Genomic DNA, 20,473 nt, shown 5'->3' with positions numbered 1-20,473 from the left:
TTTCAGTCATGAAAAACAAGTTTTATTCCATTTGCATTCTTTTGTCTCGCATGTACACATACTAGTCTGCGCATGTATACTTTATGTTATGTACAGTCGAAGGATTTATAATAGATAAATAATAAAAGTACTCCTTAAAAATTCAATTTTCAACGCTTTGTTTGTTTGTTGTTTCCCACATGATAGGGAAAACGATCCTTATTGCCTAAGAGAGTTTCATAATTTTTGTTTAGTGATTTAGCATACTTTTTTTTGTTATTACGATATACAGAATTTGTTTGTGGGTTAGATTTGGAACGCGCGCTAAGCCACCTGCCGTTCCGCCGCGGGGTCCATCTTCTAGACGGAGTTGTTCATCCCATTCATGTACTCGTCCATTTCCCGGTCTAGCGAGGATTTCGTGTTGGCCATGTACTGATCCAGTTCGTTGTCCAGTTGCTCCTTGCTCATGGTCGGTGCCGATGCCCGTCGTCCTTTGGATGCTAAAATACGGAAAAGAAAATTTCTCACGGGTTAGAACATCCGATCAATAGGTGGAACAGTCGGGTGCAAATATCATTTACCATTGCGACCACGTTGGGCACTTCGGCCGCGATTCTGCGATGCCGCTCGACCTCGGGAGCGAGATCGGCCCCGACGGGCTGCTCCTGTCGGTGGTGCTGCCCCGCCACGTCTGCAATTAGAATCGAACACGAAACGACGACTTAGGATTGGGCCCCACGGGAGATGCATATTCGATCCCCGAAATTTTTCACGGAATGGTTTAAATGTGAAACCACATATTTTTCACGTTATTTTATATCTTTTGATATTTTTCCGCATTCCGTTTGATTAATCCCTATTAAATTAGGAATTCTAGATTATGTCAAAAAAAACTTCAGTGCTTAAATATATATCAAATTATCTATCCAGAGTCTGTGGTTTTAATTTCTTAATTACCACTAGAAATTTTGGAAATACCTAGCTCTTCAGAATGCATTTTAAAAAAACCAATCAACTTTCGTTCGTTGCATTTTAGCTGTAGCCCATATAATGAAAAGCTTTCATTAAATAATTCTGCTGAGCTTTGAATTGTCAGAGCGGGATTTAGCTTTCGGGGGCTGATTATAGTGTGGTCCCCTAAGAAAAATGTCTGCCTTGGAATATTTCGATTAGGGACGTTCCGTTACATCGGATCAGTTTCATCAACTAGTTCCTTTTTTCTGCTCGTGACTTCTCAAATCGATATGTTTAGCAGAACTTATATTCAATTCAATAAAGTAATGAATAATATTCATCATAAACGTTAAAAAGCATTGAAAAAGTTAACACCTACGCAACAATAAAGAACTTTGTCTTTTGGAATCCTTTCGATATTTCGAAACAAAATATATCGGAAGAAAGTCAACGAAAAACCAAAATTAAAATAATGTTTTCCAACATATTTTTATCACTATGATGATCTTTATACATTGAACCATTGGTTTCGATGGTACCTAATTTCGATAGGTTTCAATTTTTAAATAACGAGCAAAAAAAAGGTACAAAACTTAGCTACAAGGTTACTCTCCCGATTTTCATCGTCTGCAACTATTGCTTGTGCAAATTTGTGCCCCTAAAATTGGCACAATAAGTCTTTTCGCGAGCTTGCGTGTGCGTAGCTCGACTTATTTATATTAGTCGAGATTAAGCTAAACATTGACATGTTTCGGATTAATTCGGTTGTGCAAATTTCGATTTCAATTAGTTTAGATTTAGATTTCTAAATTAAGTGTAAGAGACCCAAGGCCACGGCCCCCTAAATCCGCCCATGGTTACAATCCACTATTGTGCGCTATTGCGCCATAAATGCCAGAAAGTAACGTTTCATTTTACGTGGAGAGTTCACTTAACAGGATTGTAATTGCAACATGTTGTTCAATTTTCTTGAAAGAGCTATTAAAAAATTTGTTAGAACCATTTAGGCAAAACTTCGGTAAATCCTGGTGAATTCTCTTTTACTCGGGATGTCCTCATGACGAACTTCTGAGTTTTGACAGAGTTGTGAAGTATTTCAAGCCGTTTTTTAATACCTTACTGGTTTAGAGACTCGTAAAAGGGCCAATTTGGCGATGATGTTACAATTATCAAACTAGCAAGAAAAAAATGTTGGGATTCCAATAAGGATTAATAAATATCTCGATTACTTTTTCAAATCGAGTTAAGTAACATTCATACGGTTTTGATGAAATTAATTCAGAAGAATCACAACCTGTCTTCTAAAACTGTTTTAAAATGAATCACCTTTCTAACATTTTTTCGACGTGTACATTGCTTAAATTTTGCATACAATGAGTTCGCGTTCAAAAACTATGGACACAGACAAACAGACGTAACACTTAGAACAAATCTCGATCAAAATCAAAGTCACGAGGACATGTATGCCCAATGCTAAAATCGGTGTGTTTAGCCGACAGGCCAACAGATGGCGGTAGTAAGTAAACGTCAAACACGAACAAAAACTATGCAAGCGCTGCTGGTGGCGTTAAAAAGGTGGTCGATGGACAATGATGAGAGTGTGACGTCTGTTTGTCTGTGCTATGGAGTTCCTATTGTTTCACACAAGAATTTTCTGACAAAATTATAAGCCTTTTTATTTAGTTACTTGCGACGTTTTTCTACCAGTGTAAAATCGACTCAAGTAGTGTTTGGTTTTGATTCGTGGTTAAGTCACTTTGTCTCTCCATACAACGGGGCGGCGAAAGTAGTGGTTAGGTTGCGAAAGTTGAAAATCTTACTTTCGTCGTTTTGTTAATCCGAAAATTAAACGTTCTAAAAGTGAAAAATCGAATTGGCTCAGAGCGGAACGTGTAGAATTTCGTCTGCGAAACACGTAGGATTGATAAAGTAAGTTTGTATACTTTTTTGACTTGAGTCTGTATGAATGAGTTTTCGAGATATGACATCATTGCTCGTGACTTTCTTAATGCTACGTTTTGCAAATAGGCTTCTTTTCAAAATGCTTTGCTACAAATTGTCTTCAAAACGTATTACTAGATTTCTTTTTTTTTTGTCGAAACGAATTTTTGACCCATAGTGGGGGCAAACTCCTGTGAGCTTTTGACTCGACTAGTGTTCACAAAATTGATCAAATTTTCATCCCATCAAAAATATCGTCACACGCATGATACTGACTGCACAATCGCTTACACTTATGCTCTACCCATACTCCATTGAGCACGTTGCCTAAAAGCTGTTGTGATGTTCAAATCTCAAATAATCACAAAGCCCTAAATGCTGTTGTAGTTTTTCTTTTGCTGAAACATTTCAAAAGTTCCAGAACATTCTACGAATAAAAATAGAGTCACCGAAAGCTCTTCAATATTCTGTTGAAAGGCTGTTGTAGATTCTCTAATGCACTGTCGTCTTTTATAGTGATAGCTCTAATTTTATTAACTCTCGATTACTTTTTCAAATCGACGTAAATAACTATCATACGGTTTAAAGAAAGTTAATTAAGGGGGCAGGATCCGTCATTGAATTCGAAATTTTCAAAAGCAGTTTTATCGTTCAAAATCAAGAAAAATTACGTGAAAATGTGTTCACTGTATTCTTTTCTCCAACCAAAACACAGTGAACACAATTTCATCGAATAATTTTTAGTTTTGAACAGAAAAACTGCTTTTGAAGTTTCGATGATGACGATGATTACGCACGCTATGTCTGAACTAGACGATTATAAAAATCGAATATACATCGGATTTTTTCTCGCTAGAGATTAGTATTTGGTCTATATTTTCATAATCGGAAGGTTTTAAAATATTCCATCGGTGAAATTTTTTACATACATTTTGTATGGGCTGAAATGCGTCGAAAACGTTATTTTCATGGGATTTTGTATGAAAAATGGCTAAAAAGTGGAAAAATCAAAATTTCACCGATGAAATATTTTAAAACTTTCCGATTATGAAAATATAACCCAAATACTAAACTCTAGCGAGAAAAAATCCGATGTACATTCCATTTTTATAATCGTCTGGTTCAGACATAGTGTGTATGATCACGGAGCATTGAACGTTAAGAAGAATCACAACCTTTCTTCTAAAACTGTTTTAAAAAGAATCCATTTGTTTAACTATTTTTTTACCGTGTGCATCGCTTAAATTTTGCATGCAATCAGCTCGCGTTAAAACGCTAGGTAGTTCCTACCATTTCCCAAAAAAAATTGTATGACAAAATGATAAGCCGTTTCAATCAGTTACTTACGACTTTTTTGTACCAGTGTAAAATCGACTCAAGTAGTGTTTTGTTTTGATTCGTGGTTAAGTCTTTTTGTCTCCCATACAACAGAGCGGCGAAAGTAGCGGTTAGGTTGCGAAAGTGGAAAATCTTACTTTCGTTGTTTTATAAATCCGGAAATTGAACGTTCTAAAAGTGAAAAATCGAGTTGGTTTAGAGCGGAACGTATAGAATTTCACCTGTGAAACACGTAGGATTGATAAAGTAAGTTTGTTAACTTGTTGTCTGTTTGAACAAGTCTTCGAGATTTACATTTACGAAAGAGTTGTGTTTTTTTTTTCTCATGATGAGAGTATCCTCCAAATTTCCATTTTGGTGCCACAAAACAATACTTTCTAAAAATATTTGCACTCGAGAATTAAATACCAGAGCTACGTAACAAAATTCATAATGACCCCTATACGTTCAGAATACTGTAACTTTATATGTTCCATTTTACTAAAAGTGTTATTCGATTTTTCATATAATGGATGTTTTAACCAAAACGGGGTAATGAAACTGGACTTAAAATGGTTTCCTTTATAAACATTATCAACAAGGTTTCCTATGAATACCTCTTGTCAAGTAAATATGATATTGATTGACACAGTATGGAGATTAACATTACTGTTGTAAAAATTTATGTCGTAGTGCTCAGTGAAACATTTCAAAGCGTGACTGACAGACAACTCTGGGATTTTATATATACGATGATGATGTATGTATCTGGGGCCTTCCTTAGTCTAGTGCAAAGGTCTAAGCCTTCAAAGTAGGGTTGTGGAAATCGTGGGCCCAATCCCAACTAAGTCGTTTCCACCATCATCGAAAACTCGATCAGCGTCTTGAGCTACAAAAAGAAAGATTAGTAAATGCAGTGTTCCAATCGGATTCGGCATGATACCATGATATACCCAGCGAGAAAAAACTCATAACCCGTAATTCTGTGTTACCATAATCATTCCGCGCAGTCGTCGTCCGTCATTATCAGCGATTAACGCCGCCTTCGCCAGGAGAAGTGGGGAGATTTGAGCTTTGGACTTCCATCTGTCTGTCGCGTTGACACTGGGAACAAACCTGGATGGCATCGAGCACAGGCTGATGCCAGGCAGCTGCAACTACAAGAAAATCGCTCGTCTAACGAGCGCGCTTGGCTGTTCTTGTTGTGGAAGGGGGTTTCGCACAGAACGCGTCACTAAACAAGAGTATTTGTGTCTTTGAGCGATAGGATCAAGATAGGATAGAACCAAATGACTACACCATCAGTTATAATCAGTGACCTAGTGGTTGGATGACTCAATGGAGCTGGCCAGGCTTGGAAACTCCTCGGAACGGATTACTTTAGTCGGCGCCAGTTGGATTGGTTAGAGAAATTCGGCACATGTCTTCGGTGCGAGGCATCGATAGATAAGCTATTCAAATTCAAGTTCCTGTGGACGATTTAATCGTGGTAAGGCTTCTAAGATTGGCGAGCGGTTGTTATCGTCCATTTGCCTGTCAATGTTGGGAAAAGAGCACCACACTCTTTGCATCCTGTGTCTTATTAGCTATCGTTGGCCAGTGATTATGGATTGCTGTTATTGGACTGAACGTATTTTTTTCTGTTCCTTCTCTTCGATATCCTCCAAGGAACGAATCTCAAAAGTTAAGGCTGAATAATCAACACGGTTTCTAAGAGGATCGTCCGGCACGAAGTGTTGCTGTGACTACACTGACAAAGTCCACGGGTAGATCGCTCCATCATCATTTTCAACGAATTCAAGTAAATTCCATCCCTTCCATATTACAATAAGCCATCGGATTATTACCTCTGCAGGGTACGTCCGGGTCTTCCGCCGCCGGTACCATTCTGACCGGATCCTGCTGGTCCTCGCCGTTGGCCACGCTTGGCAACACGTCCGCGTCCTCCACGGGTGCCCAGCGTTCGGTTGGTTCGGTTTCCACCGAGGCGGCCATTGACGCTTCCAGAGCGCACATTTGTTCGCGATGCGGATCGGGGCAGCGTATTTGGTGCCCTTCCGCGGCCACGGCGGACATTGGAGCGTCCCCTAAGGCGGTTGTTACCTGCTACTCGGCCTAGGCGGTTCTCTATGTTGTTGTTGTTGTTGTTCTGGCCAATGCCATTGAGGCCGGCACTGCGAGATCTGGTGCGAGAGAGATTACCACGAGATTGGGAGCGAGGCAAACGGGCACGGGACCGAGAGCGGGAACGAGATCGTCCACGGTATGGAGACCGGGCTCCGGATAGGCTGGCGCTTGAATTGGTACGCTGCAGGGGACGCCGAGGGACACCTCGAGAACGTCCGGCATTTCCAAGGCGGGACGCAATGCTAAGCTGAGAGTTGGACCGACGCAGCGATTGACGTTCGACGAAGTCTGCGTTCATTCTGGAATGAGATAAGAAAAAGATGGTATGAAATACAAGGCTCTTAAATGCAGCGTTCCAATGAGGCTATACTTGGGTAAACCCCGTTTGGCATACAATCATTTGACATAAGATGAAAAGGAAGCCACCGTTGTGACAAAGTAAGGTATACAGGCTTATGGTCATACAATCTCATGTACCTACTTTTTAATAAGACATTTGAGAGTGTCTTTGATTTGGTCAGGGGAGGGGTTTGAGATTTCTTACGAGTCATACGGATTGTTTTTAATTTTTATACCGTCTCACTCAATTAATGAACGCCCCCTAAGGGGAATTTTCAAATTCCACTTCCTTTCGTAAGTCTGATATGGCGAAAAAGGCTGCTGATACGCAGGTTTGCAACAGCTATACGGCCTACATTGCACAAACATTTCATATTTCATGTTTGGTTCGAATTATGTCACTCATAAAATGGTCTATATAGTCAATCGATTTGCCCTACTTCTTCCTCTCATCGTTCCACATATTCATTCTACTTCCAGTCACGAAAGCCCAATCATCATGACAACCATCAACTCCTGGTTATATTTTGCTAACATTATCTGATTTACGACTCAAAATAAACTGATTGATTTCACTGTCTAGCAACTATGTTTCAGCGGAGTCTATTCAAAACGTCGATCTATGACTTTTCGATTGCTAGCCCTCGACTACTCGGGGGTGTTTTATTCTATCCTCGAGGTTTCTAAAGTAAACTTCAACTCGTTTGACGTTCACACCCCATCCTCTGAAGGATCCCTTCCCAAACAAGACTGAATTGAAGGGGCAATACTTACGTAGCAATGTCTGAGAAACTGTTCGATCGCTGCAGCCGTCGGGATCCGCCCGCCAGGGATAATGTGGTGCCTGCCGCCCGTCTCAATTGGGTCCGCGATGCCAAACTCGTTCGATTGAGCCTTTGCCGCCCGGAGCGGATCGTTTTCTGTGAAAGAGCAAATTTAATAGGTAAATCAATCTCACCACCGTCATCACACTCTCAATGATGTCATTGACCTCATAACTACAGTGACTCAATTCTATATTCGTACAAGGAACTGTTTTCATAGCAATTTGGTAAAGAAAACTATCAAGCGAATTCAAGATACTTTATCAATAACGAAGGCCATAGGTGCCATCTATTATTCGACAATCATAATATCTCGAAAACTTATTCAAACAAACTAAAGTCATAAGAGTAAAAAAAAAACTCACTTTATCAATCGTACGTGTTAAGCAGGCGAAATTCTACATGTTCCACGTTTTTTCACTTTTAGAACGTTTTATTTTTTAGAAATTACATAACGGCGTAAGTAAGACTAACTCTCTCATGGAGAACGGAGTGTTGAAGTCCTGTCCTCGGTCCGGTGGTACGTTCAGGTTTGCGATTGCTGTTGCAGCGGTCGGATTATGCTTAAGGAAGGTTTCATTGTAGCGCTGTATGGACGAGGCCTCCTTGAAAAAGTCTGCCAAGGCGTCCGCAATGATAGTCGGATCTCTCGTAACGGTATTGTTTATTTTCAGGGCAATACCTTTAGATCGCCTCTTACCCTGCAGGCTATTAAATCTGTTCCATATCTCGGTCGCGGATTGAAAAACAGACAGCAGTCATTTATGCCATCGAGGAATGCTGTCCATGATTTTTCTTTGGCCTCTCGTATAACTTGACGGCAGGTGTTGCGGAACTCGTGATATCGGTTTATGGCTTCAGTTTTGTCTGGGTGCACATCGGGAAGTCGCTTGCAAGCTCTCAACGCTTTTCGTCGTGCTTTGATCGCTTTTTTGGTTTCGTCCGACCACCAGTGTATGGCTCGTCGTCCAGGGTTAGAACTCGTTCTAGGTATCGTATCAGTTGCTGCACTGTTAATGATGGCGGAAAGATCCGTGATGTTCGTTGGACAGCGTGCTTTGAGTTTACTTTCTACTGTTTCTTGGAAGCTAGCCCAGTCGACTGCCTCGTATTTCCATCTGGGGCGCCTGGACGTTTCCGGCACTATGTTGTCAGCTAGAGACAGTAAGACAGGGTAGTGATCACTTCAATGCAGATCTGGGTTAACAGACCAGGAGAACTTGTGGCCGTGGCGCGAAGAAACCAGTGAAATATCGATTGCAGACTCTGTTTTCCCACGCATGAAAGTAGGAGAACCGTCGTTGAGAAGAAGAAGCTGATGTTTGTTAACGATGTTCACGATATTTGAGCCGCGGGGACAGTTTTTACCGCTACCCCATGCCCGGTGGTGGCCATTGGCATCTCCCATCAGTAGCATCGGCTGCGGGATTGTTCTAATTATCTCCTCTAACGGCTTTTTAAGTTCGACAATTTACCGTTTGGTAGGTAAAAGGACACTACCGATATAGGAAAGGGCCATGATAATCGAACTGCTACTATTGGCAATTCGATGCTTACATGAATCTCGTCAGCTGGTATTTCGGCGGATATTCCTACAGCTACAGAGCGGTATAAGTTGGTTCCACCTTTGGTGTACCATTTGTAGCCATTACTTAGTGTCTTGTCCATAACCGTTGAAGTGGCTCGGTGGATTTCTTGCAAGGCGATTACCGTAGGTCTCAGATCGTGAACGAGTAACTCCAGGCCAGGGAGATTATGGAAAAACCCATTGATGTTCCACTGTATCGCGAAAATCCTTTTACTGGTTGTCTGTGATGGCGGTGACACACGGCCTATCAGATCCCTACCGAGCGCATGTTCCGGCGTTGGACCCGCGACTGGTGGAAGTGATAGGGTTGCGGCGATGATGGAATTTCGGTGTGATGCCTTTACAGGCCTTTTTAACAGAAGAGTAGAATTAGTTGAGTTGGGATTTTGTAACATCTTATCACCACGATTTTTGAGCATCCGGGTACTATAAAAGCTCGAGGGCCATAGCGGGAGCGATGCAAAATGTCATGCAGGTGGGAATTCGTAGCCTCTGGGCCGAGGGAGGTAAAAAATTGTTCCTCGTTAGTGGGACAGCCAACAGTGGTGCGTTGTTCTGATACACAATTAGTGTATCGAGATGTTGCCATTTCTGGACTTTCTGGGGCGAAAAACGGGCCAGGTGCGGACCCCGACAGAGCTCCACCAAGTGCAGGTCCCGATGTGGGACCCAGGCTTGGCAAAGATGAGGGAGCCGCAGGCTTGCGATTTGAGAGTTTCTGGACTTTTGTTGCTCCCAAATTTGTCGATGGCGTGTAAGTGCGACACGATCTTCTTGGATTTCGTCTGGGAGGATTCTTGGTTTCGTCGTTGTTCTTCGAAGGATTGGGCGTCTTGGTCTTTGCCTTCTGATTGGTTTCCAGGGCACTGATTGTATTTTTTCATTGCTTGCATCCCTCGTTGTCCTTAGGGGAATAGGACATACGTCCCTTTTGCGTCCCTCTTCCAATCCTGACAGAGCACCAGAGGTTATCCGCCGGTTCCGGTACAGCCAAGACTTCCGCACCGACGGGGCCCTGATTACCCGGACAGTATGTTGGGGATTCCGGGGACAGGCACTGTGACCTTTGTGCGTCCCGGGGACAACAGTTACGCCAGGATGTCGAGGGGTTGTCCGTTAGTTCCGGTAGGGGTGTATCGTCCGCACTAACGGGGCCCCGGCTGTCCATGGCCCCTGTTGCCATCGTGTTGTTCGTTTCTTGTTCATTTGGAGGTTGTTCAGTTGGGGATTGCTCAGTAATTTTTTGGGAGTCTACAGTCTCTGCGGTGAATTGCGGAGTGAAGATGGTAAGATAGATAGTAATCTCTATTTATTAGGCTGTTGTGGTGAGAAAGAACTGAGCATATTTGTTTTTCTTTTTAGTTTTTAGCTTTACCTCCTCGTTTGCGGTTTTTACTTTTTTGCTTGGAGTCGGTGATTAAGCAGTTGGATTCGCCAGAGGGGCTGCTATAGTCAGAACCGGAATGGGCTCTTTTAGAAGGGTTTGAGGTGTGAGTTGCATTCGACGTTTCTGTCTTCTTGGATATGGCCGAAGTCATGCTGTGGTCTGATACATTGCCATCATGCCCTTTTTCATTTGTTGGGTGCCTGTTATTCTTTGATGCAACAGTCGATACCCATTTTGTGACCCGTTCGGCCACTTTGGGGTCAAGGATCGACGATTCAATGGCGGATTCTTCCGAAGAAGAATGAGACGCCATAGTTACCATTTGGTCCTGCGCTTCTGTTAGATCGACGATCGTTGGAGTATCTTGCTCACTTGGCGCCTTTCGGTTGCCTTGGGTTTGGGAGATGATACAATTTTGCCGAGCAATATGTCTGTCTTTCGCTACCAACGCATCTTGTAGGTTCTTAACCGTCTCGGTGAGGGCAGCAACCTGTTTTATGAGGTCCGCTATGGTACCGTGCTCTTTTGCGGTTTCGATGCCATTGCCAACATTGTGGTTCTGTAAAGCTCGCTCCATCTCAGCCATCCTCTTTTCTCGCGCATCGGCATCTGTTTGCAGTTTTCTGATGGTATCCTTGAGTCCCAGAATTTCCGAATCTTTGCTGGCATTAACGACTCCTGAAAACGTGCCGCTGCTTCGACTGGCTCCTTTCCAAAGTTCGTACTCTCTACGAGCTTGTGGATACGATAGGTCTATATCCACTCGTATTTGCTGAATGGCTGTCTCTTTCTCGTACGCCGGACACTTTCGACTTGACACGGGATATTCTGCTTTGCAATGTTTGCAGGAGGGTGTTTCAGTACAGTGGTATCTCGGCTTCGGCGTTGCATCGGCCGAATTGCCTTCAGCACCGGCAGATTCCTGGTCCTCAGGGTGGATTTTGCAGCAACGACCACATACGCGATGAGGACTCGTGCAGCGCTTTCCCGTGTGACCATATTCCCAACAGCGGAAACACAGCATAGGAGAAGGGTAATACTTTCGGGTTTTACAACGGGACCATCCAAAATCCACGTGTTCAGGAATGACGGTCCCCCTGATCGTGAGAATTATGGTGGCCGTGTTCTCTCGTTTGTCATCCTGTGTACGTCGCGTAATTTTTTGCACCTCTTTAACCCCCTGGTCTGAAAGTTGTTCCAATAGGTAGCCCTCACTCAGTCCAATGGAGTCATGATTTGTCACAACACACATTCTTTGGTTCAGGAACGGATGTTCCGTTATCCGTATGGGAGTCCTATCCTGCAGTTGTGTCATACGTAGTAGCCGGATGAACTGCTCCTTGCTCCGCGCCTTCAGAACGTATGATGAGCCCTTGTTCTCTTTAAAAGCCCCGAATATGGGACCTCAAATTGCTTTTTCGACGGATAAGCGTAGGAGAAAAGGGTCCTGTGGAATTACACCAGCGGTTGATTCCATTTTTAGGTATTGCAGTTGCCCTGCGATACCTTCCGGGTCCATAAAATCAGGCAGTAGTTGTCCGGTATAATCACCATTTTTCCGATTATCTAAACTACCGTAACCACCACCGGGGCCCCCTGGGTCCCCTGGATGTAGTGGTCGGCCGTTAGCCGGCATTGTGCCGGCTGGCCTGGCCAGCGAATAAAAAGTGCTCGACGATTCACTCTACTATTTTGTTACGTCACTAACTAGTTGGGAAACACTGCGATACTGACAAGTGACTGCTGCTGCCTCAACCCTTCACCGGAAAGTTTTTTAGTTTCCTTTTCAGGCACCTATTTTTATTCGGGTCACTGTATCGCACACAACAGCGAAGCAACGGTTAAACAATACAATGCAATGCAATTGACCACCGAAACCGCGCGAGAGATTTTTTTTTTGGATCCTGTTTTTTTACTAATTTTTCCCCGAATTTAATCGGACTTTTAGTGGATACACTAGCACACCTTTAGTCACTGAAAACAGACCGCTTTTCCGGGGAAGGCGATCGCAAAAACCACTCAAAAGATGCCGATATCTCTAACACGAACGCGGTTGCTACGATTAGCAACGATATCCCGAGCAAAACTGAGTTGCATTCTTAAATATTTCAACCATTTCGGTCAAATAATCTGTGCATTTGCCAAAGATTGAAATTCAAAAGTTGACTGGGTGAGACTTTTTGAATAATTTCTTACTTTTGTCATCTGCAAACACATCCGTGAGTTTTATGAACGATTATACGAATGAAATGACGTAAACACCAGGTCACTGTCACAGCAACCTTGTTTTTAAAGCTAAACTATCAGAATAAACACTCTGGAAACCGGGTGTTTCTTCGGATAAGTTGGTGTATGTGCTCATATCAATCCGTTTTTCCTCATGTAGTTCAAAAATGTCAGAACAAATAAGTGCTGTTCGCATGTCCAGCCAGTGTATTATTAGGTAAAGAATGCATATCAATGAAAAAATGCATTTCGGTCACTCATATTGGCGTAAGCGACTACGCAAACATGGGCAGTGTATCAGGAATCAGAAGATAAGAATGTTATTGCTCATAGAATAGGATTTTTTTTTTTTGAAGACCAGACATTAATCTAATAATATTTCTAATATTTTTTTGAGAATTCCTCGTGACATTAAGACAAATACTACTGTATGTGTATTTTCATGATTTTGTTCAGGAATTTCCCCAAAAATTAATTCAGGTGTTTACAGATTCAGATATTACTCTGAAGTTGTCTTCAGAAAATCATTTAGTAAATTTTTCAAATTAAAGATTTTTAGAAGTAGTTTTGAAAATAAAATCCTTGTGGTACAGGTATACACAGAGCCGTAGCGTGGTCTCATGGCGCCCTTGGCGAACCGGCATTTCAGCGCCCCTTGTTTGAAGCTAAAGTTTTTTTTTTTTAATATATTAAGATAAGGCATTCTTCTCTTAACTATAATACTCCAAATTCTTAAAATACACGGACACCGTCTTCAGCCATTTAGCTGCACAGACTGTTACTTAACACTAGACAACGGACAAGCATGCTCCAATGGTACAGCCGAGAAACATTCCTGACGAAAAGTTTCAATGGCTGCAGCGGGAATCGAACCCACACCCCATGACACGATACGCTCATTGCCTGACGACACTAACCGCACGGCCACGAAGCCCAGCGCGACTGTAAAAATGGTTCATTGAAACCATCAAGGGTCAATTCTGTTTATTAAAACTTTGAATACATACGTTGAATTTTTGGATCAAATTCTGTAAGAAGTCATATACAAATATATCAAATTTTATTCTTGGAAGGACTGTTTGCCCGGAGGTTATTAATATATTTCTGATACATTTACTGTTATATGGCTAGGCATAAATTTGTAGAAATCACTGGGATCTATCAATATAGTGTATATTCCCAAAGAAATGCTTATAGACAATTGCTTTACCATGCATTTTTGTTTAGGTTTCGTAAATTATTGTTCATGGCATTGAATAAATTCCATCAAAACAATTTATAAGGCATATTTTGCTGCATAATTTTTAAGGACATTCTCAGAGGGATGAAAAGCCCACTTAAAAGTAAATTTTACTAAGATATCTCCATAAATCTCTATAAAAAGGACAGCATGGAATTAATTGGTAAATTCTAGCATTATGCAATAAAAGATTCATTGTGATTCAATGTGAGAATTGTTTTGAAAATACGATCAGATTCTTGGGTGAGATTCAATGAACATTCGAGAATCACGTGAGGACACCGTCCAGAACTGACAAGGAATGCTACTTAAAATGTTGTCAAAAGCTCGAATGGTATTCTGTTAAAATCCCTATGTGGAAATTTAAACCAAGATTTTATAATGGACATTGTGTCCTGGTTTGTGTGAGAATATAAGTAATGAATATGTGGAATCTTTTTATTATAATGTGAATCAGATCAAAAACCAAATATGGCCAAAATCTAACACAATAGTTAAATTAAAATTTCACTATTTTCGAGGCTTTCTTCAAATGATTTTTGCCCTAAAAGTTACAGTACAACATTCAATTAGTCTTTTTAACTGTTTTATAATTTCTTTGAATTATTGAGCCCTAATCTTATTAATCGGCTGGTTGATATTTTATAGATATCGTAATCCGGGCTAACATTGATCGATTTTTTGCATATTTCTAAAATATTCTATTTGAAAAGGCAAATGGTGCAATTTTGTATTCTTATATTTTTAAAACAAGTACTGACACCTACTGCTCGGAACTATATACTGTATTTTGTGTTTTGAACGATTTAAGCCTGTTCAAAAAAATGTTTCAAGTGAATTTTTTATTCTTCTGATGTGGGGTAAAATTGATCACCCATGTAAAAAACGTTCGAAAATATCGAAAATGCCATTACTTACCTAAACCAGGCCCCCTGATGCCAAATATGAAAGCCAAACTCTTACAAGTCATTCACTTTATGAGTAATTTAAAAATTAAATATACATTGAACTGCTGATTGCGCCTAGAAAAAAAAATTCTACTTTCCTCTTAGTATTTTCATTTGCCCAATTTAACATACTTATAAAAGTTTTGACAACAGAATTGTTTTTGGCTGTGACTACCTAGGACCCATAATTTGTATGTTATGTTTTCTTTTTGTCATAAAACTGTCTTTGATAGACGGCTTTATAAAATATGTTTCTTCTAAAACTTTACCAAGTGCATTTTGGCGCCCCCTGAAGGCTGGCGCCCTTGGCGGGGGCCAACCTGGCCAATAGCACGCTACGGCACTGGGTATACAGTCCAAGCTCGTTATAACGACAACTTTTATAACGACAAAATCTCTCTATAGCGACATTTTTTGGTCCCTTGAAAAATATTTCAATGTTATATCTATTCTCTATAACAACTTTTCTCTATTGCGTCGGTCCCTTGCGATGTCGTTATAACGCGCTTTGACTGTATTCCGTTTTTATCACCATGTATGAGAAACTAAACTGAAGTTCTAGTTGTTTACTCATTAAAACTAATTTTGAACATATTCATAAGAATACAAAAGTGTGCATAATCCACAACAAGCATCCCAAATCAATGCATTTTGTATGAAACTCTTCATAAATCTCTTGGTCTCCAAGTGAAGATCAGGTTTCTAACAAATTTGAGGAAAGAACGTGTGTAACGTGGGACCGTTCAGTACATATTAACAGTTTCTCAAATCTTCAGCCATTTTAGCCCTTTTCCCTTTTCTTCGATGTTAAGGCTAAGTAGCCCGTCATTCGTTTTGGAAACAATGATGACTTTTCAGCTTGCGTTTCAAAGTGATAAAACTCAGTCTTGATAGTTAATATTGACTTGAAAAAGTATCACTGTACGCGCTAACATGCATAAAGTATGCTGATACTTTTTCTACTGTGTCAGTGCAAAACCAACTGATTTTGTTTGATTCGAAATCGTGAGATGATTTAACAACAATCATTAACGACGCTTATAAATTTCAATGACGGCCTACTTCGCCTTAACGTATTGTAAGAGATTTTGAAATTTTCAATAGATTATTAAGTTTAGCTGGTCCTCTTCCCCTCACCTTAGAAGCAAGCCTTTGCTATAATCTGCGAAATGCTATCGAGTTTGAATTTAAAAGAGCAAAGTGCTGAGAAAAGTGTCCTGTAATTTGTTAAATCCCCGGCCCAATCCCAGGTCCATCTCTTATAACAGTTCAATCCCAGGCCCATCTCTTATAACAAAGAACTGAACATGTCATGTTATATAAGAAAAAGTGTGATCTTTGCAACTCTATACGTACTGAATTTTCGGGGCCCTTCAGCGTTTTGAAATTTATGAACAGTGCAATACCAATCAATTTTCTTTAACTTTGAATTGTGATTTTATTTAGCAACAATCATCAACGACGCGTACAAATTCCATTGACAGCCTACTTCGCCTCAACACTAACATAATGTCAAAAATTCAACCAGGAGATACTTGAAAAAATGGCTTGCTTTAATGAGTCGTCGTCGTCGTCAGTCGTCGCGCTGTTTTTTTTTTTGCACAACACTGTGAGTGTTGTGTAGTGCTTTTCTTTCACTACAGCAGTGTGGTGGTTCTGACAGTGGCCAACCATGCGACGACTGGAAGGTTAACAAAACAAAAAACACTTCTTTATGTTGACCAAAACGAAATAATGTGTTGAATAAATCGGAACGTGACAAAAATGAAACATACCTGTATTTCTAAAGAAAATTTATAAGTATCCTCTGATGATGTATAGCAATTTCAGAGAAAACTTTCCGTTTTACGGATCAAAGGAAAGCTACCGCAGCTGTCACATCACTGATTTGCACTGGTAAACCATCTGTAGGCTTCAATGATACCTTGGATACCGTCTTGATGATTGTTGTTTGTTGGTGTTTCTCATAGCGCTTTCTCTTTCAAGCATACTATGATTGAATGGACCAATGCACGAGTTCACTAATTTGACGTTTGAGCGGTGCCGAATTCACTCGTTGCCATGGACACGTAAATAACACGACATCGCTCAAACGTCAGATAGTGAACTCGTGCATCAGTCCATTGTTTGTTTCAATGATAGAATGATTTCGAAGCCTGCGGTAGAACTTTGACAGCTGCGGTAGAACTCGGCGTCTACCACAAAACGGAAAATTTTCTTAACAACCGTAATATTAAAGAATTCTTGAAAAGTTCTTAATAGATTCCCTCGATTTTTTGGAGCAATTCCTGGCTGGATGAAAAGGCGTATACGCTTGAAAGAAGCACTTCTCGTACAAATCAACCAACACATCATGTGTGTAATTTCAACAAATTCAGAAAAAAAAACTTCACTTGGGCTGATTTTTTCATCTTTTTTGCATATACAAGCATATTCGCAATACAAAACATCTCTACGTGTCGTTTAATTTGATAAAAGGAAGCATAAATTTCATACAGAATCGATTGAAGAGAATCGAAATGTATTCTATTCTGCTGTTTTAATTCTCTTCATTGAGATTCTGCTCAGAGGGTTCGAAAAGAGACAAAATCGATTTTTCAGAATGTGTTAAATTTACAGTCATGTTATGTTGGACCAGAAGAGCACGATTTTGTGTAACTTTTATTATAGAGTAGAGTTTTTTGTCGGGTTTCATGTAAAAAATAAAACTGTGTAACAACTCTGGAATAAACTGTTTTTTTTTTTTTAATGTTTGTGGAAATCTTTGGAAGATCTCCTAGAGTAAAACCCAGATAACTCGGTTGAAGAATTAGTGGAAAATATTTAGACGAAATCCAATGAGTAGGGACGTTCCGATACTTCCGATATATCGGCATATCGATATTTTCCTTTCGATATTCGATATATTGGTATCGATATTTTCTATTCAATATATCGGTGATATCGATATTTCCTTCCGATATATCGTAAACTAATATATAGAAAACAGTTGTAGGGTTTCAGCATTATCACTAGCATAAGCATTAAGCATTTGTATGCGGTACAGCCCTAGACCGGTGTTTGAGGGTTGCCTTGTTCTCGTCAGTTACCATAGACAAAAATTTGAGGCAAATCTGCCTCTTAGACAAAATTGACGCATCCTCCAGCAAAAGCTGACGAATAGGAAGAGAAAATTTATCGAATTTTAGGAACCTAAACGGCAGGTAACTAAGTGATATAGGAATTTTGCTTCATTGAAATATATCATATATTCCGATATATCGATATTTTGAATCAATATATCGGTGGTATCGATACTTTGTTTCGATAATCGTATCGATACTTCGCAATATCGGAACGTCCCTACCAATGAGCCTTAGGAAAAAACCTTAGAGACTTGCAATGAAACAGAGACCTACTATCAGCCTTGAATTGTCGAATAATAGACGACGCCAATGTCCTTCATGCTTTATTGTAAAGGATTTTGAATTCGATGTGTTATTTTGATCGTATTTTACCAACTTGATGTGAAAATGTACGAATATGAAATTGAGTCACTGTAACTTATCGAAACAATCCAACAAACTTACATTTCTCAACCGCAGGGCCGTGGCCTGTGACTGTCCAAGGTGGCGCCGGTCCAGCTGATTGACGAGCTGCCGGTTGGCGTAGGAATTCCGAGACGCGTAGGAATCCATCGAATTTGAGCGCTTCCGCAGAATGCCACCTCCTCCGCCAACGCCGTTCCGTTCGCGGCCAGAATTCGCTTTCTCCTGGGGACTCATTTTGGACATGATCGTGAACCGGTCGTTCAGCGAAACACCCGTCGAACCGTTGAAGTGAATCTTGTTGATCGAACTCATCATTGTGAGAAATCTGCTCTCTGTCCCGAAATCAGTTTCCTGATCAAAAGCCGATTTTCGTCGCCCAACAAATCGCGCTTTCCAAACACAAAACAATCAATTCAAAGATGGCGGAGTCTGAAAATAGATCGTAAAGTGCGGAATTATTATTTACCTATTAGGTAGGAAACCCCAAAAATCTACCAAGAGATGCTCCCACACGCTTCTGATGAAATCTGATTCATCGAATCTATTTATGGAATGCAACTTATGCGAGCACCGGAAAAAATCATCCCCCATTGTTTTTGCAGCCTCCATCTTTTCTCCCGGGTTACGAAATGCAAAACTAGTCATTCCGTTACTCACCTTTTCACACCAATTGCGCTGTCGGGAAAAACTTTTACTCCGCAATAAATCAGGAAACCTGAAGCAAATTAATCCTGCTGATGGAAATCGAATCCAAACTCTTCCTTTTTCGGAAGCAATCACTTTTCTTTTCACACGCGCACGCCTTTTTACCACTTTTCACTCACTTCTGTCTTCTCTTGATGCTGAACGGGATAATGCAAAAAAAAAATTCGTAGCAACCGGGAATAAGCACGTCCGTTCTTGTTGCCGTTCGGGAACTTTGTGTCGAAGTGGAAGAAAATCAACGTCGAGTAGACGGAGAACGAAGCAGGAGGACCAAGCCAAGTTAAATGCGCGAGCAATCGGACCGCACGAGCAAACTGGGCGTAGCAAGAGATGGGGGCTCTCAGTAGAGCAGATGCTTTCCGCTTCTTGCATGCAAGTTCGAACCATGCATATTTCGAAAAGCTTATTGCAATCTCATATTCTTCAAGTCAGGCTTGGGTTTTTGATTAATGGTCTAGATAAATTAAACATAAAAAGTTATTTTAAATAAATAAATCGAATAACAGAATTTTTGCCGTACCGTGTGTATCTAATAAAATTATTGAAAAAGTCAATGAGATTTGCGCACGTCCTGTGAAGCATGGCTGCTTCAAGGACATTCTCAAGTAGATTCCTGCATACTCACTTTTTCCATTTTGGCTTGGGTTGTCAATCAATAGTAAAAATAATAAGGATTTTCCATATGTACCGTGTGTATCTGATACAATTATTGAAAAAATGCAATGTCAATGAGATTTGCGCACGTCCTGACCAGCATGGCTGCTTCAAGGACATTCTCAAGTAGATTCCTGCATACTCACTTTTTCCATTTTGGCTTGGGTTGTCAATCAATAGTAATAAAAATAAGGATTTTCCATATGTACCGTGTGTATCTAATACAATTATTGAAAAAATGCAATGTCAATGAGATTTGCGCACGTCCTGACCAGCATGGCTGCTTCAAGGACATTTTCAAGTAGATTCCTGCATACTCACTTTTTCCATTTTGGCTTGGGTTGTCAATCAATAGTAATAAAAATGAGGATTTTCCATATGTACCGTGTGTATCTAATACAATTATTGAAAAAATGCAATGTCAATGAGATTTGCGCACGTCCTGACCAGCATGGCTGCTTCAAGGACATTCTCAAGTAGATTCCTGCATACTCACTTTTTCCATTTTGGCTTGGGTTGTCAATCAATAGTAAAAATAATAAGGATTTTCCATATGTACCGTGTGTATCTAATACAACTATTGAAAAAATGCAATGTCAATGAGATTTGCGCACGTCCTGACCAGCATGGCTGCTTCAAGGACATTTTCAAGTAGATTCCTGCATACTCACTTTTTCCATTTTGGCTTGGGTTGTCAATCAATAGTAATAAA

The 20,473-nt window shown here is 40.5% G+C and overlaps 1 protein-coding gene across 3 annotated transcripts; it reads right to left on the bottom strand.

The window, feature by feature from the left end:
* LOC5580265 (chromatin target of PRMT1 protein) lies at nt 1-19,521 on the bottom strand. Of its 3 annotated transcripts, none has more exons than XR_002502639.1 (6): nt 19,060-19,521; nt 18,442-18,831; nt 7,435-7,580; nt 5,187-6,620; nt 564-673; nt 1-482 (listed from the first exon to the last, which is right to left on the bottom strand). XR_002502639.1 is itself a non-coding variant. In XM_001662844.2 (6 exons), exons 2-6 carry the CDS (start codon nt 18,715-18,717, stop codon nt 340-342), a joined length of 1,254 nt encoding a protein of 417 aa, XP_001662894.2. In that variant the 5' UTR covers nt 18,718-18,831; nt 19,060-19,519; the 3' UTR covers nt 1-339. The 3 variants fall into 3 exon arrangements, 1 of the variants encoding a protein (XP_001662894.2); XM_001662844.2 differs by having other exon boundaries at nt 6,042-6,620; nt 19,060-19,519; XR_002502640.1 differs by lacking the exons at nt 1-482; nt 564-673 and adding an exon at nt 4,490-5,083 and having other exon boundaries at nt 5,138-6,620.
* Nucleotides 19,522-20,473: the final 952 nt, after the last annotated feature.

This window comes from Aedes aegypti, chromosome 3 (assembly GCF_002204515.2).
Source record: "Aedes aegypti strain LVP_AGWG chromosome 3, AaegL5.0 Primary Assembly, whole genome shotgun sequence".
Taxonomy (NCBI): Eukaryota; Metazoa; Arthropoda; class Insecta; order Diptera; family Culicidae; genus Aedes; species Aedes aegypti.
This window is presented reverse-complemented; position numbering and strand designations above follow the sequence as displayed.

Excerpts from the sequence above, each read along its gene's own strand:
- LOC5580265 (XM_001662844.2), bottom strand. The coding sequence starts at position 18,717 with ATGATGAGTTCGATCAACAAGATTCACTTCAACGGTTCGACGGGTGTT. Across the intron at positions 7,581-18,441 it reads CGGCCCTGCGGTTGAGAAAT|AAAACGATCCGCTCCGGGCG; the intron begins GTAAGTTTGTTG and ends GCTCTTTCACAG. Across the intron at positions 483-563 it reads TGCCCAACGTGGTCGCAATG|CATCCAAAGGACGACGGGCA; the intron begins GTAAATGATATT and ends TCCGTATTTTAG.